The sequence below is a fragment of the Prionailurus bengalensis genome, chromosome B2 (assembly GCF_016509475.1).
Source record: "Prionailurus bengalensis isolate Pbe53 chromosome B2, Fcat_Pben_1.1_paternal_pri, whole genome shotgun sequence".
Lineage (NCBI taxonomy): Eukaryota > Metazoa > Chordata > Mammalia > Carnivora > Felidae > Prionailurus > Prionailurus bengalensis.
The window spans coordinates 117,034,001-117,061,981 of NC_057349.1; the positions used below are offsets into that span (position 1 = coordinate 117,034,001).

Consider the following 27,981-nt stretch of genomic DNA (forward strand, 5'->3'; position numbering starts at 1 on the left):
CATCTTTTACTTCCTTTTCCTACAACTCTTATCATTTCAACTTGAAGAAATTCAATGGATCTAACTTCAAAAAACACAGAATCTGACCACTTCCTCTCCAGGACTAACATCCTGGTCTCTCACTTGGATTAAGATGTGATCCTCTCCCCATCTCTGTTGACTCTCCTATAGTCTATTCTCAACACAATCATCCAAGGGAACATTTATTTTTTAGTTATTATTTTTAAAATAGATTTTTTAATTTGAAAAAGAGAGAGAGGGAAAGTGTACAAGCAGGTGTGGGACAAAGGGAGGCAGAGGGAGACAGAGACATACAGAGAGAGAGAGAGAGAGAGAGAGAGAGAGAGAGAGAGAGAGAGAGAGAATATGAATCTCAAGGAGGCTCCACACTCAAAACATAGCCCAACCCGGGGCTCAATCCTAGGACGCCAGGATCATGACCTGAGCCAAAATCAAGGGTTGGATGCTCAACTGACTGAGCCACCCATGCACTGCCCCCCACCAAGGGAACATTTTAAAACACAGATTTTCAAGCCTTTGCTCAAACCCTGCAATGACCCCATTTCACTCAGGATAAATTCAAATTCCTAAAGATGTAAACCACTTCCTTGGTACTAAGGAGGCATTTTATTAGAAGAACCACTGAATTTCTCAGAAAACAAGAACAGCTAATACATGATAAAACGAAGATTTAAATCCTAAGTCTTAAAATGACAATATGGCTTCTAACGAGTACAGAGATAATTCTCAGACCAACTCTCAACTAATGAACTCAACGTACAAACTAAAGAAATCCAAGTTAACACAAATCCTTTGTAAATAACAAAATCATGTAAACGTTTCATCTCCAAAACACAACTTTTAAATTTTTATCTAAAGATTTAGTTTTTTTTTTTAAATGTTTATGTTTGGGAAAGCGCAAGCTTTAGAAGGGGCAGAGAGAAGGGGACAGAGGATCTGAGGCGGGCTCTGCACTGACAGCCTGACAGCAGTGAGTCCAGTGTGGGGCTCAAATTCACAAACTGCAAGATCATGACCTGAGCTGAAGTCGGATGCTCAACTGACTGAGCCACATAGGTGCCCCTAAAGATTATTTAAAAGGTACAGCATAAATGCTTTCTTGGATATATAACATACCTCAGAGAATCACGTTATAACCACCTTACAAAAAAGACAGGGCTATGAAGTCACCTGAGTTAATATGAATAAGCAGAGCTACAAAGCAAAATGATATTCACATATTTGTAATAGTGTTAGAGTAAATGTTCTCAATTAAACAAAAATGAAATGTCAAAAACCCTTTCTAATCTATAAGATCAAGCCTCCCCCCCACAAAAAAAATTGAACACTGTTTACAATTCCCCTTAATTAAATTTTATGTTCTTAAAGATATTTTAAAATTTGACCAAAAATACTTAATGCCAAAAATTGTTATTTCATAGTGGTGAGAGCTATAAATATAGAATATATATATACACATACATACGTACATATATTTTTTCACAATTACTAGATCCCTAAGTAGGCCAAAGCCAAAAAAAAATCAAAGGCTGATAATTGCATTTCCACATTATTCCACAAGATGTCAGCATGTAACTGAGTAACCTCAGTGGTGGTGCTGGTTGTGCAGGGTGTCTCCACCTTAAACAGAACAATAGAAACCCTTTCACATCATGATCTTAAGTTAGAGCTTTGATAACTCACTTCTCCAATGTGTTTTCATGTAGTATATTTTCTTATCTTAAACCCAATTCTTCATATATTCTTACAGCGGTTTATATATGCTCGTATTTAGAAATTTCTTTTGTGAACATTTTAATTTTCTTCATTCCAACATAAATCTCACCAAATTCTTCCAGAGATCCAATTAAGAGCCTTTAAGTACTTACTGAAGTCCAGGAAGGATCCTGGTCATAACCAACCATTGGTCTGTTTGTCTGGGTTATTTTCCCCCATTTTACAGATGAGGAAATTGAAGACAAAAGATCAGTGATTCATAACAGGGACTCTTCCCTCAGTAGAGATTACACATTCAGTGGGCAACTGGAGTCTGCAGAGTCCTTTGTGTGGGTGGGTGGGTGTTGAGACATTCTCAGTCTTGCTCTTTTCCTTTGTTTCCCATTAACAGCTCATATGCTGAGTCACCAACACCTGAGCAACTGTTAATACTGATTAGTAGAAACACAGTTGCCATTATTGAGGCCTTTACCTTCTAAGTAGTACCAACGCCCCGGAAGCAGGTAGAAAGTCATACTACAGAAACATATGAAACACTTTTCTTGTATGATAAGTAAAAACAATACTGAAATCTGCATAAATACACATCTTCAAGTTTTTCTTACATCGTTTGTACTCTTATCTTGCTTTTCATATTTTTCTCGGTCATAAGCCATTTTCTTCAGCAGTTTCTTCATGGCTTTTTTATCTTTTTTATGATTTTCAGTATTTTGCTTTCTCACTTGGTTGACAATAAACTTGGGAATCTATGGAGAAATAAAATCAAGTTTGGGAAGGAAAAAGAAATGGCACAATTTTGAACTATGGAAATAATTATTTTTTAAATTTAGAGAGAAGTAAAGGTTTTGTCTATTTAATAAGACTATGCCATTTTACACTTACTCTTCATGAAATTTGCAAAAACGCATCTCTTTCTCATTCACTATGAGAACACAGCATCCACATGAAATAATTTACCTCCCATTGTGTAAGTAAGGTTCAGAAAGAGGCGTGGTAAAGTTCAAGGTCATAGTGGCTATCTTCTATGCCTCATATGCCAAAATTAGAGACTGCCTGACATGAGGTGACTGGCATTAAGGGCCACCACCTTGATGGTTGGTCCCTTTAGCGGCCACCTGTCAACAACCTAGCCCTTAGCTAACCTGCAGTCCCTTCTAATAACTAGCCAGCCTCACTTGTTAAAAGGGAAAGAAAAACTCACCAATAAATGCTGAGAGTTATCTAGCAACAATCTAGGAACAAATGATTCTCAGAAATTACAATAGCAAAAAGAAAATATTTTAGAAGTTACCAAATTGAAATAACGAACCAATCCTGGCATTTTAAAAACGGAGATTCGGTAAGTGGACATTTTTTTTTTTAATTTCAGTGTAACTTACAGTGTTCTATCAATTTCAGGCGTATAGACATTTTTTTAATTGCACTTGAAATCACCTCTGTTGGTTAGCTTAAGGAAAATACAACCATAAAAAGTCTTTAGAATCTAGGTATCACTCATTATCAGAACTTAAAGAGATATACTTACTGTCCACAGAAGTTTTTGATACTTAATCAATAAGTGCATGATATTAGCTGTCCCAGCTGCCATTACAAATTCTCGCTGTTCGCTGCACTTCAAACCCAGTGCGTGACACATGAAGAGATTTGGGGCCATGACCATTGCTACATTCATAGTTGTCATCTTATTTTTGTCTCTATTGTCTATAACTCTTTGGAGAAATTCAAGCAGGGCCTAAAACAGAAATAGCTCTTTTGAGATTTGTGTTCTCATGAAGATAAGAGATTAAAGCACTGTAGCATATGGGATTTTTACTTAGTTAAAAAATAACAAGTTGTGCATAACCACAGTCAACTAGCTACATCCAATGGGCCTTGTCATCAACAGTTCCCCATTTGGGTAACGAACTCCAGGATGGTCCGAGGTGGTGCTTTGTTTCTACCAAGGGCTATGGCCCTGGGGAATGAGGCGGGCAGGACACACATCTGAACTAGGCAGCTAGCTGGGAGAGGAATGGAGGCAGATGTATCAGACCTAGAACCTACCGGAGCCACGGAGCACTGAAAAACAATTTAAAATATCATAGTAAGATGCACTTGCTTCAGGAAGAGCTTTGCTTTTATCTTTAGGAATTCAATATATATATGTATATATTCAATATATTCAATATAATATATATTCAATATATTCAATATATATTCAATATAATATATATTCAATATATTCAATATATATATTGAACTATGGAAATAATTATATATAAATATATATAAATAATACATATATATATAATATATATATAATATATATAAATAGATATATATATTTATATATAAATATATAAATTATATATATATATATATTTATTCCCTTAGAATGGCTTTAAGGTACTCAATAGCTAGCTGACATGAAATCTAAAAAGAATGGAGACTGTCACATGGAAGAAGGGGGAATGGAGAGACAAAAAGAGAAGAGAGTTTTGAAAAACTGAATGTGTAAATAAAAAGGAACTTCTCACCCCAACGGGTTGGTGATGCCACCCACTTCCCACCTCTGTTGGCAACACTCCTGTGTCCTCTGAGCCTACCCTCCACAAAGGCCACAGGAGCTTACTTCACCCTCCTCCTTTCAGTTCTTCTTTTCCCTTTATCCTTGATTTTGGTCTCAATCACCATAATAACTACACAAGTATTCAAAGTTTTCTGAGTGAGGGAGAGGTTGCTTTAAGCACATCGCCGATGTCACCTCACTTACTCCTTACTGGAGATAGAGGCTGTAATTATCCCCATTTTACAGATGAGCAAACAAAGTGTAAGAGAATGTAAGTAATGTGCTAGAGGTCATAGAGCTGGCCAATGCTGGAGAAGGTCCATTTGGCTTTCCTTTCGGAACTCTTAAGTACTAAAAGACTCATGTTTTCATATTTAGCTTAAAGTCCCTATCTGTAAAGGGTCAAATAAACTGTACCAAAGTGGAAAAAGAATAACAATAAAACTGTGTTCATCTCTCACAGGATTTGGGCGGGGGTAGGGGGGAAAGCCTGTGTTAACAGATGGATCTTAAATCAAGTAAAGCTGCTATATAGACCTCAAAATTTTGAAACAAACTAAAGGCACAGCCTCAATACCTAGCAATAAGATTTATGTATCTAATTTCTGGTATAGTGCTCAGAAAGTTAAATTGTAATATAAGCATAAGGCTATACAGAAACAATACCTTCTCAAATGAGAACAAAAGATTAATTGGTGAGGTTTGGGGAAAAAAATTTAATTTTGTTCCAGAGACCAGAATAATTATTCAGGTACCAGTGTATCTCTTTCTTTACAGAGCATAAATTATAGAGATTAGGTAATAAACCACTTTAATTGTAGTGCACATATGCAATAAGATTATTCAAACTATTACTATTAGAATACTAGAATGTTGTGTTTCTGGGTATGTAGATATGAAATTAATAAAATGTTAGCCTTGCCTTTGTTGAAAGCACTTCATCTTCAGATCTATTTTCTCTTTACCTGAAAGAGAACTGTCCTTTGTATTTTTTTATTATTATTTTTTAAAGTTTATTTATTTTGAGAGAGAGAGAGGGAGAAAGGGAGACAGCACTCAGCCACAGAAGAGAAGGAGCACAAGCAGGGGAGGGACAGAGAGAGAGGAAGAGGGAATCGCAAGTAGGCTCCGTGCTGAAACTCACCAATCGTGAGATCATGAGCTGAGCCAGTCACTTAACTGACTGAGCCACTCAGGCACCCCAAGAACCGCCCTTTTTAAAAAAGTCTCTGTCACCAGTCTGGTATTACACAAGTATCACTGGACCTACTCCTTGAAAACCCAGCTTGAGTCCCAGCACAGTTAGCTATTAGCCATATGTGATTTTGGGGTAAACTTTTGCTCTCTCTGCCCTTTAAAGTCTTATTTGTAAAACTGGAATACGAATTCCCCAGCCTACCAGGAGTGGGCAAGACGATGTGTATAGTTAACTTCTTCAAACTAACTAAATGACTAAATAACTAAATAAACGCCAATGATTATATTAACATGGATGCCCTGTTGATAACATCAGTTTTCATTATTCCTCCAAAAGTAGTTATGATCAATGATTCAAATGAACAATAATTCAAGGCAAAAAAAAGCAGTTTGCCCAAAGACACCTCTTTAGGCTTAAAGTAGGACGTGGTGTTGGGGCACAGTAATGCCTCCAAACCACTCCATGTGCTATAGTAACAGTCTACAAAGGTCATACACAGGATCCCATCTCTCTGAATGGCAACAGAAGGAGCAGCCCGAGGCTCATGGAAATTGGGGAAGTTTGCATTAAGCTTCTGGAAATTACCTTGTTATAGAGCTTTCCTTCACTTAGAACTAAATGTAAGTGGTTTATTTTCTTGTACATATAGCATATTTGTTTCACTGTTTCTATTATTTGAATCTGTGTTTTAAACACTCATCAAGGCTAATTAAGCTCTTAAATAAAGCTTAATTACTAAATTTACTGGGTTTGTTTTCATTTTCCAATTTTTTTTTAACATTTATTCATTTTTGAGAGACAGAACAGAGTGTGAGCTGGGGAGGGGAAGAGAGAGAGAGAGAGAGAGAGAGAGAGAGAGAGAGAGAGAGAGAGAATCTGAAGCAAGCTCCAGGCTCTGAGCTGTCAGCACAGAGCCCGACACGGGGCTCGAACTCACAGACCGCGAGATCATGACCTGAGCCGAAGCTGGATTCTTAACTGACTGAGCCACCCAGGTGCCCCTTCGTTGTCCAACATTTTATTCCCCAAAAAGTATTTCCCACCTTATTTACAAAACTGTACTCCCATAACCTTATATGCAAAAATTAAACATATTCTAAAATTTTAAAAAGAAACATTTTTTTTCAAACAATTTTCAAGAGTGTGCCTGGGAGTCTGAAGGTGAATTCCAAACTTGAGTTGAAGACCAGCCTTGCCCGATAGCAACCATACCGGAATAAGTGTTTGCTCTCACAATGATTTGAACTCATTTGAATGCAGACATATTTTAAGTAAATGTCTTTTTTTTTAATTTTCCTGTTTATTTATTTTTGAAAGAGAGAGAGAGAGAGAAAGAGAGCAGCGGAGGGGCAGAGAGATGGAGGCACAGAATCCAAAGCAGGCTCCAGGCTCTGAGCACAGGGCTTGACACAGGGCTCAAACCCACAAACCATGAGATCATAACCTGAGCTGAAGTCGGATGCTTAACTGACTGAGCCACCCAGGTGCCCTAAATCACGTCTTTTCAATTCCCGCCTTATACTGGCCATTCACAGAGCCATCACAGACAGGTACCTCTATGTGAATAAGAAAAATGATGGGTTCAGTTTCTCCTCCTGGGCGGTTGAAGCCCTGTGTCAGGCCAAGGCCTACAAGCAGACTGGAACTCAGTCCCTGCTCTGTCCTGAGCCAGATGTCCCCATCTCAGCAACAGTCTACCTGTACACGGCAAGCCTGGTCACACAATGTTTAAATGTAACCCTTACTGGAGTCAGCCCCTGTCTCCAAAACCCCACCCATTGCCACCTTCTCAGTTATGCATGTAACAGTCAGTGAAGAAGATTTTTTTTCCCCGACTTAGTAAAGGGAGTGTAACTCTTTGGAAGCTCTCCTGTAGAAGAGGCAGGGTTTTTACCCCAGTAATCCTCATAAACTCTTCCATCCAGAAAAGCTGAGTATTAACATCCATGCCATGGGCACGAAAGAACTATCATTCACCTAGTTTCTGTTCAAGGAGTCTCAAGGAGGTCCAGGAAAACTTCCAACATTTACTTACTGGTTTTGTTTTCTTGACATGAAATTTCTTGGCACGATTTTGTAACTTTAAGTAGAAAGAAATGTAGGAGGTAAAGGGGCATGGGTTCTACCCTCATCTACATAAGTTTCTTTTTTTTAATAGATCTTATCCCCATTCTACTTTATTTTTTTTAAGTTTATTTATTCTTGAGAGAGACAGAAAGAGAGAGAGGGAGAGCGAGTGAGCAGGGGAGGGGCAGGGAGAAGGAGACAGAGAATCCCAAGCAGGCTCTGTACTGTGAGTTCAGAACCTAACGCGGGGCTCCAACCCATGAACCGCGAGATAAGACCCGAGCTGAAACCAAGAGTCAGACACTCAACCAACTAAGCCACCCAGGTGCCCCTCCCCCAAAATTTTAAGACAATGACAAAACTTGGGGTACATACTCTTTCTAAAATATTTAAAAATTTTTCTTTCTTCTGTAAGTTTATAATTAAACCTTTACAAATGCTCTACAAAATTTTGCTGTTACAAAAATAAATCAATGTGGAACAATCCACTGATTATAAAAGCCCCTGATAATGTTTATAATAAATGGTATTAAATCATATAGACCAAATCAATTTGAAATGATGATGTAAATCAGAAACTCAGGGTAAGTCCTTAGAGGAATAACTAGAATTGGTTTGAGTTGGTCTATCTTTTGGCTAAGCAAACATTTCAAAATCATTATGACTTATTTCAAACTCTATTGCTTAGAACCACAAACAATATAACATCTTTAGGCAACAGGTTATGCTTGATGAGTCTTACTTTCTTTTTAAACATTCATTTTTCAAATTACTGTACACTCGTTAAATAAAATTTGGAAAATGTAGAAAAATAAAAAGGAAAAACCCCAAGGCACCCATGTTTCCATTTAAAAAAATGAAACCTCACTCATTGGTTTTGTAGAAGGGTTAGAGCAAAAATTAAACACCTGATAATACTGTTAATATGACTAACTTACTAAATACATTAATAAAGAGTTAAAAACTTCCACCATCTATCCTTAAAAAATCGGTCTTTTCTTCATAGACTACTAGGAATGTTTCCATGAAAACATCACATTGTTTTGCCATAAATAATGAGAAATTACTTTGCTTAGTTCTGAGGGATATTAATTTTAATATTTGAGGTGGGGAAAGAGGGGGAGGAAGAGGGGAGAGAGAGGGAGGAAGAGGGGAGAGAGACAGAGAATGTGCCAGCAGGGCAGGGGCAGGGGCAGAGGGAGGGAAACACAGAATCTGAAGCAGGCTCCAGGCTCCAAACTGTCAGCACAGAGCCCAAAGTGGGACTCGAACTCACGAATGGAATCGTGAGATCATGACCTGAGCTAAAGTCGGACGCTTAGCCACTGAGCCACCCAGGCGCCCAGTTCTGAGGGGTATTTAATGTAAACGAATCTGCTGACCTTCAGGGTGTCTCTGTTTGCATCGGGCAGGAGGATGACAAGAAGGTTCAAAGCCTGTAGTTGTTGCCTCTTGGTTGGAAGATCTGCAAACAGATTAAATAAATCTAAACTCTTTTCTTTACCCAACATTTTTTTTTACTTCCTTTTTTGCATTTTGTAAGAAAAAAGTTATTTGGCATAAACATCACTGTGAAATGTACGACACAACAACTGAGCAGCGAGCATTCTTGAGAGTGTGTTTGAGAGAGATCAGGAGAAACAGCTGCTGCTTTAGAGTTTCCCTCTCCCTTGGAATGCTCACTTCCAACTGTGATCATATGATGAGCGGCCTTATGTTTGCAGACATACAACAGCGCTTTGGAAATCATCTTAACTTCTGCGTGATAATCACTCCCCAACAAAGAGACACAGAAAGTGGGACCTTCCGTGGTAAGGTGTCAAGATGCGTCTGTAACACTGAAGTTTGTTTCTTTACTGGTGAGTGAACACATTACATGGGAAGAGTCCATCAATTCCAAAAGGAATATGAAAAACTGAGCCCAAAACACAGTAAGTGGTCACCATACATCCATGGAAAGAATGAGAAAACCAATCAGCAATGACCGAGTTGAAGCGGTACCTTATTAGCATTGATATTTATCACTTTTTATTAGCCCTTAACCCATATAAGTAATACTCAGGGATATTTGGAGTCATTTTGGTATTTTGTTCCTCAGGAATAAATTTGTGCTTGAATCCATTTCCAAAGAATATATGCAAAATAGTATAACTTAACCATTACAAATATTTTAAACAGATGAGGATTTTAGTCATGTCTCCCCCTAGAAATTCTGAAGAAATGTTATGAAATGACACATGAGAATCATCTCAATATTATACACTTGAGGAATAGCCTGGAAAATAACAGAATTATTCAGCCATAAAATAAAAAGAACAATATCTTGCCACCTGTGACAACATGAGCAGACCTTTAGGACATTATATGACGTAAAATACGACAAAGATAGATACCATATGATTTCACTTACAGGTGGAATCTTAGAAGAACAAACAAAACAAAAACAAAAAAATAAGCTCATAGATACCAAGAACAATTGGTGCAAGCCAGAGGCGGGGGTGGTAAGGGGGCAAAACAGGTGAAGGGTGTCAGTAGGCACAAACTTGCGATGTAATGTACAATATGGCGACTACAGTTAATAACAATGTATTGCATATTTGAAAGTTGCTAAGAGAGTAGGTCTTAAAAGTTCTCCTGACAAGAAAAAAAAATACTGTGACTATGCGTAGTGATGAATGTTAATCAGACTTACGGTAATGACCATTTTACGATATATACAAATACCAAACCATTATGTTGTATCTAATGTTATAGGTCAATTATATCTCCATTAAAAAAAAAAAAGTTGGAATCCTCCCCCGAACAGGTCTGGTGGAGCTCACCATAGGCATCAACAGTGGCCCCCGTTCACTCTCGAAAGTGTCCCAATTTGGAAGTTAAAGATATGGCCATTAGAACGTAGTGGTGGCTTCTTTTCTTTACAGATGGCCTCTAGGACTAAATGGAATAATTATGCCAGTACATAAACCTTAAAAGATCCCTGTATTCACTGGAAAAGAATAAACAACTATTTGAGACGTTAATTTGGAGCTTGCCCAAGACCACGAAACAGCAAGATAGGAGGTGTTTGCAGCCCTCCATCAGGGAGGCAGCCAAATAATTTGTTCCATGTTTCTGCGTGACAATTTCAGAACTTAATTTTTCAGGAAATAATCACAGACTCTGCCGCATCTCCCTGTGCTTTTATGATAACTGGTAATCCACAGCTTCTCCAGTAAGTGTTGCTTTTAACACTTGGCAAGAAAAAAAAATGTATCAGATTTTACGTGACTCGTTCTATTATAAAAGAAATGTGAAGTTCCAGGTTTTTTTTTTTTAATTTTTTTTTCAACGTTTATTTATTTTTGGGACAGAGAGAGACAGAGCATGAACGGGGGAGGGGCAGAGAGAGAGGGAGACACAGAATCGGAACCAGGCTCCAGGCTCTGAGCCATCAGCCCAGAGCCTGACGCGGGGCTCGAACTCACGGACCGCGAGATCGTGACCTGGCTGAGGTCGGACGCTTAACCGACTGCGCCACCCAGGCGCCCCTGTGACGTTCCAGGTTTTAACAAGAAAATATGTTGTATTGCTTGATGGGCATGCAATTAATCTGTACCTGAAGAGAACATTCTGTTAACCGTTTACTCAGAGACGCGTATTTCTAAAGGAAAAGGAAAACAATGTGTGGCATTCAAGCATCCATTGACAGTGAGTCAATTTGTCTACCCAAATATATCTGGTTACATCCTTTGGGATGCAAAGTGTCATTAAAACAATTAATATGGATGGCAGCAGGACAAGGACCGCTCCAGAGAGAGATGGCACTTACTCTGGACAGCTTGAAAGGCTTTCAGATACTCTACACTCAGCAGCGGCTGGGGCAGCTCCCGGATGAACAGCTTCAGCAGGCTGGCCGCGTCATGCTGCTTGACACTTTCCCAATTAAACGTCCCTTCATAAAACTTTGCTTCTAGTTCTTGGCAAAGATTCTGAAAGGCAGAAGAAGAAGAAGAAAAAAAAAGCTACAGTAAGTGTATTTTTTTTTCCTGCTGAAAGTGTGATCCACTTCCCACTTTACAAGAGATGGTACTCTCTCGAAAGAATCTGAAAGTACTTCTCTGTCACTCAGAAAAATACTACTCCGCCAAGCATACTTTTCCAATGAAAAATTATACCCATGGCCCCCGAAATGCAAAAATGGTATACATTCTCCTGGATATGCAACAGACCCTAAGCAGTAAAGGTTTAATTAAAAGATTAGTTAAGGGGTGCCTGGGTGGCTCAGGTCATGATCGCAAGTTCGGGAGTTCGAGCCCCCCCAATGGGCTCTCTGCTGTCAGCGTGGAGCTCACTTCGGATCCTCTGTTATCTCTGCCGCTCCCATTCATATGAACTCTCTTTTTCCCAAAAATAAACATTAAAAAATTTTTTTATTAAAAAAAAAGATTAGTGGAAATAGTCTTTCCATCTGGGGGGCTTTATGTTAATTTTTCACTCAATTTTTAAAAACTCATTTTTATCAAGTCTGTTTTAAATTATTTAGAAGTACATTACATAACAAAATACATAATCAATCTTGGGGCTGTAAGCAGAAGGCTACCTCTGATTAGTCACCTCTGGGAAATGGAAAACCAAATTCTACAGCAAATGAGGCCTGAAAATACATCAATATACCTGTCTTGGTATATTGGCTTACTTATGGTAAGCCATAAGTGACACAGCCATCCTGCTGTTAGCTGTGGAAAACAGTCGGAGTCCATGCAAAATTAGAAATACCAAGTTCATTTACCTCAAGGACTCCATAAGATTTGCCAAATTATTAGTAATCAATTTAGTTTCATAATCACTATTTTCTACATGCATTTCACTGTGGCATAAATCTTATTATGTTGGAAATCCTTCCAAGTTTCTGTCACGTCCTTGATTATTTTAAACTGTTCTCCCAAAGAATATTCTTCATTTTTCTTGCGAGGTGAATTTAGTCCGCTTTCTCTTCCCAACACAACTCTGCCCTCTACTTATTTTTGTAATTGGTGAAATACATAAAGGTGAGCCTAGAAATGGGGAGGAGGGGAAAGAGAGGCAAAGGGAGAGAGGAAGGGAAGGAGGGAAGGAGGGAAGGAGAGAAGAAGTAAGGAAGAGGGAGAGGGAAGTAGAAGAGGGGGAGGGGGAAGGGAGAGGAAAAAGGAGAGGGGGAGGATTGAGAGGGAGGGGGAAGGGCTGGGGGGAGTAGGCAGAAGAGTATAAAGAATTTGGTGGGGCTGGGGAGAAAGACAACCAAAAACTTTGCATATTATCTTTAAATTATTTATAATGGACCAGCTGCTGCATAATTTGGGATGTGACAATAGGCTGGGTTGAAGAGTTGAGCCAAATGAATCCACTTAATTGACCTTCTTAGAAATTACATTTCTAAGAGCTGGTCTGCCAGCCCTCCAGTCAAAAATGTAAAACATGCATTCTGTTCACTACCCTATACTCAAGGAAATGTGTTTACAACTCTTAGGAGTTGGCCATCACATTGTGCTAATTAGTGAACTGAGAATCGGTATTCTTGCCGATGTGGGTAATCTGAAGTCACGCTACCTGTTTCTGAGGGATTCTTTCTCTGTAAGAGGACGTGCTTCTCAACAGAACTTATCTCAGAATCACACACACTATCCATGTTTGACTGTTGGTAACAAAAAAAAACAAAAAAACAAAAAAAAAAACAAAAACAAAAACAAAAAAAACCAATGGCACCTAATCAAATGTACACAGACCCCAAAGCAGTTTCAGGGACCTCTGTGAACCAGACACCAAACCCACGGGATACAAGCTGAATGAAATTTGTGAGCAGGGTATATGTATCAGGTTACTCGAATCTGATTAAACCGAGATCACCCTATGCAGTAAGAGCCAAGTAGGCCGAAACTAGCATCCTACATTGAGGAAGCTTATCAAAATAAGCAGATGATGTGAACCGTGCAAGGTATGAATACTAATTCCAGTCCTGGCAGTCCCACAGCCTCAGTCACAGGCAAAGAGCACATGCGCCCACCAAGAGTCGTTTCTCCCTGATTCATTTCTAAAAATGTCCGATAGAATAGGTCTTGAGGAAACGAAGAGAAAATCTCTCTTCTCCCTATCCTGTTTTCTCTTGGATTTGCAAATTCTGGAAGACTTGTGCTCTTCTCAGGTGAGAGCCAAAGCTGACTTCGGAGGCGAGGGAGAGGAGACTGTTAGTGGCTGCTAACCAAAACCTCTTCCTAGACACGTTTCCCAGATACAGCCACAATTTCAAGCATGAGGCCCCTGTAAAATGCAATTCCCCTGGGACGCTGATGTACTATGCCTCATCTGCAGGGTGAGTCCATCTTTACATGCATTTACTGGATGCTTTATCCCCAGAGCAGGAGCTGGGGGACAGGGAGAAAGGCGGAAGATACACAGCATCCCAAGAGAGTGGGAACAAAATGCCATCTTGCCAGAAAAGGTGACAGGGGGAGGGAGGAAGGGCAAGTCTGGGAATCACCTCATCTCTTTCACAAGCCAGGCTTGGGCTACCTGGCATCCAGTGAGACAGGAAGTATGAAAGTCAGGATAGCAGTGGGGCAGAGTCTCATTCTGTCAGCTCTCAAAGACTCCTGTATGGGGACTATTGTCATGTCTCCTACTCTGCTCCCCTGCTGGAGTTCATCATCCTGACTTTTTAATCTTTTTTTTACGTTTATTTTATTTTTGAGAGAGAGAGAGAGAGAGAGAGCGTGCACAAGTCGGGGAGGGGGACAGAGACAGAGAGCACAAGGAGGAAAGGAGAGAGAGAAGGGGAGACACAGAACCTGAGCTGTCAGCAAGGAGCCTGACGCGGGGCTCGAACCCACGAACTATGAGATCATGACCTGAGCCGAAGTGGGACGCTTAACCGACTGGGCCACTCAGGCGCCCATCCTGACTTTTTTCAATTGCTATTACTCATGCTGACTAAATCCACCACCAGTCCCCCTATTGATACTTTGACTCATCATGTTCTCTTTTCCTGAGAAGGATGAAACTACTCATGTCTTTTTGCTTGTTATGCTTTTGTGCCTATTCTAGGCTTGCACAGCAAAGACATTAAAATTATTTGCTTCTTTACTTATCATGGTATTATTACAGCTAATGTGATTCTGAAGAGAAATCAAAACCTATAAAAATTAGCAGAGACTACATAAAACCAAATATAAACTGAATGTTAAGAAAACAGAAAACTAAATACAAACTGAATGTGAAGGGTCACCTGGGTGGCTCAGTCAGTTAAGCATCCTACCCCTGGTTTCAGCTTAGGTCCCGATCTTACGGTTTGTGGGATCGAGTCCCAAGTCAGGCTCTGCGCTGACAGCGTGGAGCCTGCTTGGGATTCTCTGTCTCCCTTCCTTTTTGTCCCTCCGCTGCTCAAGCTCTCTCTCTCTCAATATGAATAAATAAACTTAAAAAAAATTAAGCGGTTTTATCATTATACATGGGAAGAAGGGGTGGGGAAGACAAGTCACCTTTTCAAAGGCCAAAGCCGTCTGTGCTGACAGCTTAGAGCCCGGAGCCTGCTTTGGATTCTGGGTCTCCCTCTTTCTCTGCTCCTCCCCGCCCCCCTCAAAAATAAACATACATTTAAAGCATTTAAAAATAAAATGGCAAAGCAGAATTAAACAACATTGGTGGAACTCAGAGATCACCTTGATCCTAATGGCAGCTCCGGGTATTCTTAAGAGACCTTCAGTTTCCAAGCCTCCCTCTTCAATCCGAGAAATCAGCTGCATAGAAACAGAAGAACATTCTGACTTGGGTATTCTTGAGAGGTACAATTACAAATTTAAGATCTGCTTCACATATAAATACATGCAAGCTGACGTGTAAACTGGGTTTCACCAAGTTTTGAATGCTATGGCGCTAGCCCTACCCTGCAAACCAGTGAAGCCCCGAAACTTTACACACAAATTAGAAAAAGTTGGGTTTTATTCTCCTTTATTACAGAAGTGTATAATTTCACACAACAGCTGTCATACTCTAAACAAATGGAGACTGAAGATGTTCATTGTTTAAAAGCCACTGAGACCATCCATTTCTTCCGCTTTTCCAGAAATGTATGTTCTGCAATCAAATAAATCTAGGAAATTCCAGTACTTGCACATTTACATCTCATTTTTGGTTTGTTTGAAATAATTATTTATGGTATGAAGGAAAAAAAACGGTTTGTGAATATTCATTTTTAAGCTTTTAAGCTTTTGGTGGTAAACCTAAGTAAAAAACAGTTCTTGTATAGGGTTTTTAAATCGTACCTGATACCCAGTGAATACATACAGGTCTGTCTCCAGAAACGCATTAAAGTAACAAAATTTTTTTTTTTTAAATAAGGCCAAAACCTACAAGATTAAGGCAAATGGAGAAATTACAATGGCATACTGTTGGAAGCTTAGGAAGATGATTAAAAAAAAAAGTGCTTAGTTTCTTGGCAGAGTGATCTTCCAATTGAAATATGTATTCCCTGGGCAGTGCCCAAAGGCTTTATAGGGGGTACTCTGCTATTTTAAGGAAATCCATTTCCTTGTCCTCAGGTTAAATATAAGGCAATTACTAGTATCAGATAGGTTTTCCTTCCTACCACCCACCCCTTTTCACAAGTCTTATAACTTCACAAAAGACAGACCTACTCTTCACTCATCCCCAAACTTACTAAAATCTCTCTGCACACCCTAAGACATAAATAAAATCTTCCAGAGTGCCAAAGCATGTAAATTTTTATCTTTTTTTTCCCCCAGAGAAATCTCCTTTAATGATTTACCAAGGCTCTATAAACTGCACGAAACTTACTGCTTCTCCCTTGCTTATACAAACGTCTACTAGGAGCAAAGCATGGTATCATAAAATGAGGTCTCCTGACCTTTGTCTAGATGTCCTGAAATCAGATATATTGTACTGTGTAGACACTGGAAGAGAGGTAATTTTTCTTTAATGACCTCACTTATTCTATCCCTGGATTATGGCCAAAGAATGCACTGATCTTGGGGGAGTCAGGTAAGAATAGAGCAAAGAGTAGTCTCGAAATTCTCCTAAGGATTTATTATCAGCTGAAGAAAGAACCATCCTTGACCAGTCAAAGCAGTACACGATTTTTAAAAATTCAACTGGAATGTTTTCCAAGATCACATTTTTCAATTACGTTAGATAGTAAACCCACAGCAAACCTTTACATGAATTATCTCAGATGAGAAGGGCATTATTCAATAAAGGATTTAAAACCAAATTTATCAAATAAGACCATGCAAAATTTATTCACTGTTCAAGCAATTTTCATTTTTATTTCATCTTCTAAAATGTTTAAAATGTTCTAGTGGCAAAAAATAAAATTCTGTGCTAGCTGCTACAGCAAATTAGTTCCTAGCAGTAATATATGCCTTCCGTTTTCATTAAATACACAGGAAAAAGGGATAATTTCTAAATAATTGACAGTAAGTCTTAAATTTTTATATTTAAGTTCTTTTCATTATTCTCTAATGTGAAAGAGCAGCATTCAATAGAGATACGCATATATATTGCCTCAGAGAATGCCATGTGTTTTTTTCATATTTCTCTCCTTAAAAGTAACATTTTTATGGGGCACCTGGGTGCTCAGTCAGTTAAGCATCCGACTTCAGCTCAGGTCATGATCTCACACTTTGTGAGCTCGAGCCCCGCGTCGGGCTCCGTGCTGACAGCTCAGAGCTTGCAGCCTGCTTAGAATTCTGTGTCGTCTTCTCTCTCTGCCCCTTTCCTGCTCACGCTCTCTCTCTCAAAAATAAACATTAAACGTTTTTTTAAAAATAACTTTTTAGCTACCACATTATATAGCATTATCAAAATATAAATAATATTCTATAGCACTTTTACTTTCAAGACTTAAAAATGAAAAATAACTATATTGATCTATATTTTAATCAGGCTGCTTTTTAGTAATTTATCCTACAAGAGACATTACATAATTTATCAATAATGTTCATACTATTTCCCGAGAGATTACATACTTACACAAATTTATGAATTGAGACACAAAGTATCTTTGAATTGGCAGATTCCTGTGACAGTGAGAATTTGCCAGTTTGTCAGAATTTTTCTATAGATAAAAATTAAGAATATTTCTATTTCCTTAACTCTTTCCGAGACTACAGTTTAAACAATGTGTCTCTGAGCAAAAACAAAACAAAACTAACAAGAAAACAACAGATATGATTCACAGATATTAGCTAAGCTTTGTTAAAGCTCTTTTTGGGGTATAATTCTTAATAAATAAAAAAGTATAATCCTCTAAAAATTGATAAATCTTTTTTTGCAAATCAGTGACTTCCAATTTGGAGGAAATACCGAATTGGGGTGAGAGTTGATCACTCAAAAAATATTTTTCAGTGACAGATGACTGTATTTTTTGTGCTTATAATTCAGAGGGGACGCAAGTAGAGGAGTTTTATCTAAGAGTAAACTCTTTATACCCTTATTTTTTATGTGAACAAAGAGACTTTAAGGCTATTATCTAACAACTTCAAACTGGTTGGAAGCCTGAGTCTTCAGAATGTTGAAATGAGTGACAGAAATGTAAAATAATAAATGAGAAAACAATTCCAAGAGAAAATCACAGGGGACTGCATTCAATCCTCAGCCTGATCAGGAGACAATTTCTGAATTTCTGTGGGACCAAAGCTTACTCTTCACTAGTATGATGGTGAATTTGATAAAAGTCCAGCGTGACTCATCATTGGTTATTTGGTCAACCACCAGCCTAGATGTTACTGCGAAGGTATTTTTTTACGATGTAATTAACACTTAAATCGGTACATTCTGAGTAAAGCAAATGACTCTACATAGCGTGGGTGGGCTTCATCCAGTCAGTTGGCAGCCTCAGCAGTAAAGACTGAGGTTTCCCAAAGAAGAGGCAATCCTGCCTCAAGACTACAACATGGAAAGCCTACAGGAGTTTCCAACCTGCAGGTTTTGGGCTCAACGCTGCCATTATCACCTCTGGCCAAGTTTCCAGACTCTGGACTGCTCTATTTCAGATGTGCCGTTCCCACAATGGCATAAGCCAATTCTTTAAAAGAAATCTCTCTGTACAAACATGCATACACACACAACACCTTATCGGTTCTGTTTCTCTGGAGAACCCATATCCACTTGGAAAGGATGCTGCTGAGATCCTTGCTCCATACAGTCATCTGTGGTGGTAACGTGCACCTTTTACTTAAACTGATGTGAATACATGGCCCACATGTGTTAGCATCTCCAGCTAATCACAGGCACGGTTGACAACTATCCACACAGATACAAGGTCTACAGGCAGGGACTCGCAGAGGCTGATGAGTAGAACACACGGCGTGGAGCAAAGATCATTAGGAGAAACAATGAGATACAGGTTTGGGTGTAATGGTGAACATGAGGAATAATGCAATCAGAGGTTACTAGCTAAGACGGCTAATGACTGGTTTGGAAGAGCAGAAGAATCCATGCCAAGGAGACTAAGCTTTACTACTGAATGAGTTTGTTGAGCCAGCCAATTGTGAAAGTTCCCATTGCCACTCTTGCTCTCCCCAGAGCTTTCAGAAATTGTGATGTGCTGGAAAAAATCTACAGCTTGGGTAGTCCCTAACTGATCTGACCTACCTTCCTCGCTGTAGCATTCCTGGCTTTTATCACCTAGAATCTAGGTTTCTGAACAATGATGGCTCAGAGATTAGACTGAAATTTTTATATTGCCATAGATCCTCCCCTTATGAATAACTGAGCGTGGATCACACCAGTGACTTGATAGTTTAGCAATCACTTTCTAATTCTACTTTATGGTTTCTTTGCCTACTTTGGAAGTAGGCACTAGTAAATTAAATTGGACATCCTCACTGTAAATAGGAAAGCTTGGGAAATACATACAGGCATGAAATATTCATGAGGATACAATTCCCTAGAAACTTATAAGCAGTTCCCACTCCTGTGTATTATAGAATTGAAATCTCAATTATACCAAGCTAGCTAATATAAGACAGGAAAATGATGCCAGGTAATCACAGTTATAGTAATAACACAGAAAACATCACCATGAAATAAAAATTATGAGCCCTTGAAACAAATTTGTGTCCTGAATAGAAAAATCAAAGTACAAAATAAAAGAGCACATCAATTGGAAAATGAGATTATAATATTATGAATGCCAAGGAAAAAAACTTCTATTAGTTCAAGTATGTTCTCTCTATGCTGTCCCATCTAGGCTTACTTACTTTTTGAAATATCAAGGGTATTCGAGTTCCTGGTACTTTCCTCTGATCTTGTTCTAACAATACTGTCAATGGAACACAAAAAAGACCAGAATCTGCAACAAAAAATAAAATTTCTTAATTTCCGTCAATCTACAAAATATTAATGCAAAAATATTACGTCAACAGACTTCTGATGTAGTCATTCAAACACACAACTATTTATTGAGGACTTCTAAGTGAATGACATTACCTAGCCATTATGTATACACATCTCAATAAGAAAATCTTGACCCTGTCTTATACAGGAATTCTAACAAGGAAAGACAACTAAGCAAATGATTGCAAATAATCATCAAAATAATTAGAAAGCTATAGGGATGCCTGGGTGGGTCAGTCCGTTAAGCATCCGACTCTTGATTTCGGCTCAGGTTATGATCTCGCGGTTCAGGAGATTGAGCCCTGTGACAGCCTCACGCTGACAGCACGCAGCCTGCTTGGGACTCTCTCCCTCTCTCTCCACCCCTCCCCTACTCAGGCACGCATGTGCGCACGTGTTCTCTTTCTCTCTCAAAATAGATAAACATTAAAAAAATAATAATTAGAAAAGTGTAAACTGCCAGATAAGAGAAATAGTGCTATAGGAGTATGTAAAATATGCAAATAATTTACTAAAGGTAATCAAAAGTTCTGGTTAAAGCAAACGTTACTCATCTCTTTCATACTTAATTGACATCTAACATCCTACAATACAGAAAAATATAAATTCTTGCTTTTTGAGAAATCAGCCAACATTATGATCTTGTTCTACAAATGTTTTTCTTTGGAAAATATAGATATTTGGTAGTCTTAAATTGAAATTCATAGTTTTATATATTTGGGAATAACTCCCCACGAAATGAAAGGCAACAATTTATAATTTTTCTAAATTAAAATCATATGCATTCAGTCTGGTGTGAGCATAACTTCTGCCTAGCACCTCCTACCCCACCCCCATCAATGGATGTACAGTTAGCACAGAAGTGTGACACACATCATCAGGGAGATATAAATCATTTGTGAACAAGGAAAGGGGGGGGGTTGTATTGTGGAATGAGGACACTGAAAACTGACTCTCTATAGAGATGCCACTCAAAAGAATACCAGTAACCCAAAAAATAATTTCTAGTTTAGGAATTAAGAAAAAATGTAATATTCAAAAATGTCAGGAGTCCAGTTTGGGAGATAAATCTATTAGATAAGATACAAAAATATTTGAAAATCTATTCTGTTAATAGTTAACGCTCTTAATGAGAATGGCTTATTATTTCTCTCTCTGTTAGAAAGCAATTCTCAAACATAAAAAAGCCTCTCTAAGCCATTTTAAAAGTCCTGAGTACTGAGTCACAGCTATTTAAATTATATTTCTATTTTATAGTTGGAAAAGGCTTTGTGACAAGTTTCTGAAAAAATATGTAAAGTCTTTCATTATCTATAATGGACTTGTGGAAAATCAGAAGCACCATTTAACTCAGAAATTCACCATCTCAAGCCTTAAGCTAAAACACTCAGAGGAACTGAGCACAGAATGAGGTCTTCTGGGGCCCAGCATGGGAGAAAGGACCTTGAGGGTAGATATACTTCATTCCTACAGAGAAACTGCCTCTAAAACTTAAATCAGGGAAATACGTGTCTTTATTAATGTTACCATAGTAACTCAATAATCCTAATTCTTGGTATCTCTTTAAGGGAGCACTTAAAGAAGAGGTCAGAGATTCCTAAACAGTTAAACTTTGTCAATAGAGAATTATCTGGATTTCCAGACCAAGAATTGAGAAGATGTCTGTTCTCTATCATATCATAAAAAATAAAGTCTGTTTATATAATGGGTAAAGCAAGTTGCTTACAAAAGAAAAACACATATCCACGATGAGTACAGTTTGGTGCTGTTATGGCCACAATGGCTTTATTTTCTTAATATTAAGCAAAGAATGTTTTTTTGCAAAATAGTTAAAAGCAGAATGTAAATGAGCAAGGAGACAGGCTACTAACCACCCTATGTATTTCCCATCAAATAAATAAGCAAAAGCAATCGATCAACTACCTTCAAGTTATTTTTCAAGATCTGATTTTGGAAATAAAGTAGTTTATGTACCCAATGTACTTTTTAAACATACTATTTTCAAAAGAAAGAACATTTGCGGAAAGATTCCTTAACTTAGGATTTCCTTCAAAGGTAATTAAGTATTTTATTACCTCTTTATTTTCTATAGTCCGGGAGAACGGTGTATGTTTATCAAGTTTCAAGATTTTTGAAAACAACGTTTTAGAATCTGAACTTCAGATGTATTCAAGTGTCAGTTTACTTTGTAGGTGTTTCCCCCTCTAAGAATCCCACTCAAAAGCTCATCTTTGCTACTTCTGAAGTAAATCTAACTGTTCTTTATTTCAAAATTACCTTTTGTTTTGACTTTCACAGCTTTTTGTTGCTTCAGTTCAACACCCAATACATCGTAGAGGGCAGTCAGCTCAATTAGGGCTAAATGGCAAACCTTCTTCATGTCCTGGGGTGCCAGGTCACCAATCTTGGTGGTACCCGTTTTGTCTTTTGGCAGTCTGAAATTCTAAAATAAGTACCATTAATAAAGGTTTATAATATCTAACCCTTTTAGTCAAAGACGACGAAACTGTAACTATACAAAGAAGCTATACTCAAAGTAGTGACAATGAAAGCTATGGCAGAATTTCTATAGTCAGGATGAAGAGCCATCTTGTCATGAGGATGGTCCTCAAACCTATAGCGAGTCAGTATGTGAGGTACAACAGACGATGAGACCAGACTATGTACTAGGAGTACTAATCCTCGTGGCAAAGAGGACAAAAGAGATGGTAAAACTGAAAAAGAACTCTAGTTATTGACTTTTAAGAACCAAGGAAGATTAGAAGACCAACCATGAGTAGGAGGAGGAGGAAGAAAAAGACGATAGAGCCATGAGTGAGTGCTTACAATGTACGAGGTACCCTTTACCTACATTCTGTCATGTGTATTATAGGTATAATGATGTGAAATAAATAATATTTATAATACATATTAAAATATTGTCATAAAAACCCAGATAAGGTAGGTACAGAAGGGCTGTAGAGCACTGGGGTGACAGGGAGAGCAGAAGGGATACTAACAGCATGGACGTTAAAGCCAGAATGACTACCACTCATTTAGCTACTGACTAGCCACTAACAATCTGGCAACTGCTTAACCACGGTTTCTGAAAACGGCAGAAGGGGAGGACAGTGGGGAGGAGGAGGAGGACATAGGTAGAGGGGAGAGGAAGAAAAAGAGAACAGGTAGAGGGGAAAAGGAGAGAAGGAGGGGAAGAAAGCCACCTAGTTCAGTGGGCTGTGGTGGTGTTTAAATGCCTGGCACTTCCCAAGCACCTTTATATTGTCCCTATCATTCTTACCTTCACCACTGAATAAATCAACTGAGACTTAGAGATACTACTATCACAGGCAAGTGGTGTTTTGTTATTTCCTGCCTTTCCCAAATATTATCTACGACCTATTCAGCCACTTTTAATATTAAATGCATTAAATATAAGAAAGCACAAAGTAAAAACATGAATTTCGCTAACATATTTAAGACAAATTTTATTCCTACTGTATTTACGGATTACTAAAAACTATGATCATTCTTTGATGGTTTGATAAAAAAAATGTTATAAAGGTTATATCTTTAGGGTTTATTCTTCACTTCCTCATTTAACGGACAAGGATGTTCAACTGTTCCCTTTTATTCCCTTTACTTTGCTCATTTTTGTACCATGTTATTAACACTTCATGGTCTAAAAACTAGTGCAAAAGACAGGTCTTAAAGCAGCAGTTCTCAAAGTAAGGTCCAGGGAACCAGGAAGTTACCGAATACTCTTTCAAGGCACCTATGAGGTCAAAACTATTTAATGAGTAATACTAAGGCATTACTTGCCTTTTTCACTCCCATTCCCTTATGATTATTCGGTGGAGTTCGCCAAAGGTGTAAGACAGGTGTTGGTGCAACAGACTGAACACAGATATAGAGGTGAGGACCCAACTGACTTCTACTACAGTGAAGCACTGGAGTGGATAAAATGTAAAACCATGGCACACTTCTTAATAATTTGTTTCAGGGGGTGACTGGGTGGCTCAGTAGAGTAAGCATCCCACTTCAGCTCAGGCCATGATCTTGTGGTTTGTGAGTTCGAGCCCCACATCAAGCTCTGCACTAACAGTGCAGAACCTGCTTGGGATATATTCTCTCTCTCTCTCTCTCTCTCTCTCTCTCTCTCTTCCCCCCACTTCTCTCTGCCCCTCCCACACTTGCACACGTGTGCTCTCTCTCAAAATAAACTTTAAAGAAAATCTTTTAAAAAATAATTTTAGAAAATATGACGATTTTTCATAAAAATGTTATTTATGGTAACTGTAATACTGTAAAGTGGATTAATAATTTCCAAATGTCTCAATTTTAATTTCTAATTTGGTAAATATCCATAGGTATAATAACTGATATAGACAAAATCACTACTCTCATAGTATTTGTTGTTTACTTATCAAGAAAAATAATTCCTTAGTCTATGTATTCATGTTTCATAGGCCAAGAACAGAGGTTAGCGACAAACTTCCATGGAACTCAATCCAAAGAAATTCTTCACATTCCAAAATCACTTACGGCCATCCTCATCTCCTCAAAATCTTTCATGAAACCATAATTTCTGTAGAACTATGTGTATGCCTTCTGTCTTGGTTCAGCCACAGCATACTTCTAAGTAGCTGCAAAGTTCAGGGAGCCAACAAATGCTCCAACAATAGGAAATCACAGATTCTTAGCCAGAAGGCCACGTATCTGAGGTTTTGTCAAAGCGCTGGAAGCCATGGTAGTTATTGTCCTCAATACCAACATCCTTCCTGACTAGTGAAACAAAAGCTTTTTGAAGTCCCTCAGTACTTTTTAAGAGGCTAAAAAGGTTATAAGACCAAAATGTTGAAGTTTCACTGTCTTAAAGCATTTCCTCAAACCTACAACTTTTGGAATTGAACAGCTAATTCCTTTCAAGCAAACTCAACTCCAAGAGAGAACTTTCTATAGTTCTTTATGAGAATATGAAATAAAACAGCAGTAGACATCATTAAATATATAGTCTAAGTGAATTTCCAGCATAAGTGTTAACAGTGCAGTGCATGGGGGCTGAGAACGTGGGGCCAAACCACAGGTGTACAATCTTGTCTCCATCACTTACTAGCTATGTGACCTCTGGCAAATTACATCACCTCTGTGTCACCTCAGCCACCTCATCTGTAAGATGGGAACGACAGAACCTACCTTACAAGGCTGTGGTGAGGATCAAATGGCCCAAGTAAAGACTCAAAAAGTGTTGCATTATCACTACATTTCTTTCCTACAGCTTTTTCAATAAATTCAAGATTTTGTGCCTTTCCTTTTTGCCTAACTATTACTGTAAGGTAAGAGAAAACATGATAAGGCTAATACTCTTATTTGATAAATGGTTTTTTGATCCTATTCTGCAAAAAGTCCCAATAGGTAGGAATTATTACAGTATATTCTAGGTGGGGACTTGAGACTAAATATGGCCACAAAGCCCATGCAAAAGAAGGATGCAAATTCAGATCTTCTAGATTCTAAATGCAGTAATAACCATTCTGTTCTGCTCCATTTTCTCTGTCCACCAGAGCATGCGGGGAGGAATCTAGGTGGATCGGTACTGGTATAGGACTGTGAGCCCCTCAAGGGCTCATAGAGACTCATTTCCGTATCCCTACTCTACCATAGGCCTGGCACACTGCAGGGGTCCTGTCCCAGTCTGTTCAATGAATTAAGACACACACCCTACAGGGAGAAAAGCACAGAATCGAGGTCAGTGAGGTACAGGGCCACTGGCTGGATGCTCCCTCGCTGTCCTGTGATTTGTACTGAGCTTCACAAAATCACACAAAACTTGTCACATTTTCTTCAGGCCTGGCCCCAGAGTTCTGCTAATTGCATTGTTTTCTGAAGGGCTGAAACAATCTGATCTACCAACCACTTATTCTTTTTATTCAGTTCTAAACATTTCCTTTAAATCAGTAGCTATTGATCTAATAAGCCAAACACATGTAATTTAATTATTTAAAGAACTAGCCAAGGTAAATGTTTAGAGAAACCTGAAATATTATTAGTTCAAACATTTGATTTACCTAGCAATATATGTCATGAACTTGCTTTTATTTATTTATTTATGTATTTATTTATTTATTTATCATTGTGCTTTAATGAAAGGAGTTAGTTCTTCATCCCAATGTTTAATTCATAGCAGCAGCTTTAAATATTTATGAAGTCCCCTGTCATTTTTGTTTAGTTAATAGACTGGATGGTTCAGTTCGCTGGCTAAGAGAAGGCAACGCAATTTCAGCAAAAGAAAAGCTCTTTGCCTTTTGAAAAATGTGCTTCAAGAATGAAGTGAAATAAAATTTCTCAAAAATTATAAGGTCACTGGCTCTCATGTGTTACTATAAATTAATCAGGTAGCTCTCCCCGACCACACCCCTCTTTTGCAGACCTCACAATACAAAGGGCTCCTTAGGCACTCCATCAGTAAAGATGGATTTTGATGGACTTGACTTTAATACATCAAGTCACTTCTACCTTCAACTTGGAAAGCAAGAGAATCTATTCTTACCTGGTCAATTTCCACAGATGACTTTTTTTTTTTTCCTGGTCTGCTAGGAAATACATTTCTTAACGAAGATTTTTCCATGTATAAAATGTGATTTTATTACAGCATTTCATTGTCATTTTCAGAGGATGAATATTTTTCTAGACAAATGAACTTTCAAATTTAGTTTTTTATATTTCAATTTTTCAATTTTTTTTAATGTTTGTTTTTGCAAGAGAGAGAGAGAGAGAGAGAGAGGCAGGCAGAGTGTGAGCAGGGGAAGGGCAGAGAGAGAGGGGGACACAGAATTCAAAGCAGGCTCCAGGCTCCGCACAGTCAGCACAGAGCCCAACACAGAGTTTTAACTCACAAACTGTGAGACCATGATCCAAGCCAAAATCAGACTGAGCCACCCAGGCATTCCAATATTTCTTCAATTTTTTTAAATGGAGACCAAATAGCTGTAATTTAACCTTTTCTTGACAATTCAGGACTATAACCCTAAACACCTATTTTTGCATTGTGGACAAGTGTGTCTGCTTTGGCTTTCAGTGTCATTCAATCCTGAAACAACACCTCTTCAATGTCCTCCAGAGTTGTTCCATTCTCCAGCAAACTGCCAAGGTGGGCCTCCACGCCTAGTTTTTGGTATTTAGTATGCATGGAGCTGTGTTACCAGACAATCAAGGTCATAATTCAATAAGAATCCAAAGGACACTGAATAAAGACCTAAGAACTAAATATAGACATGCATTTAGAATAGAGGCTTTACCACAGTTACACTTTTAAAACTATGGATCTTCAAAATTTCAGAATCCTTAATGTTTAGTCTCCAAAGTACGCTGAAGGAGTATTATTAAATTTCTATTGTACATGATGGACCCCACAAGCCAGAATCTTATTGATAAAATATCCCAAGCTACCCTGAACAAGTTGTCACCAGCACCAATACAGAGCCACTTAAACTCACACCTAAATTAAATACACATAGACCTTCAGGGCACATAAAGTGGAATCGACATGGTCCTTCCAGGAAAAACTTGAGCTTCAAAAATTGAGTCCCTGAAGCCAAGCCTTTGCATGCCATATATAATTTACTGTTTCCTTGTATGAAAAACAGGAATTGTAACATCTACATCATGAGATCATTTGATAAATTACAGAGCATATTTTCTGAGATACAGTGGGTACACAAAACAAAGTAGTAGCTACATTTTCAAACTGAAGCCCATGAGAGGTTATAAAACCTGATCTACAAATTTAAGAGGAGAAATCTGAATCTGCTGTGAGAGATCATAAAGAATTAACAAAGACTATACCCAACGTTGTAAGAAAAAAGAAATGAATTAAAAAATGGAAGTCAACACAGAACAATGTATTACATAAAGCTTCCTGCTTATTTACAGAAGCAGGGGAGCATGGAGTAGAAATGGTATTTAAGGTTTATCTTCTTAGACACCTGCCTCAGAGTGATGAATATAAATATTCATTCCATCAACCATGCTGAGGACTCGTCAAAGGCTTACATGCCCATGCCTTCTATAAGACATATGGATA

General features: G+C 38.3%; 1 protein-coding gene across 1 annotated transcript in view; it reads right to left on the bottom strand.

The window, feature by feature from the left end:
* ARHGAP18 (Rho GTPase activating protein 18) overlaps positions 1–27,981 on the bottom strand; it is a 123,786-nt gene that overhangs the window by 15,335 nt on the left and 80,470 nt on the right. Inside the window, 7 exon segments of the mRNA XM_043592309.1 lie at positions 2,343–2,483; positions 3,263–3,469; positions 8,933–9,015; positions 11,362–11,521; positions 15,224–15,301; positions 19,784–19,875; positions 22,197–22,362. Coding sequence (XP_043448244.1) covers positions 2,343–2,483; positions 3,263–3,469; positions 8,933–9,015; positions 11,362–11,521; positions 15,224–15,301; positions 19,784–19,875; positions 22,197–22,362 — 927 coding nt within the window.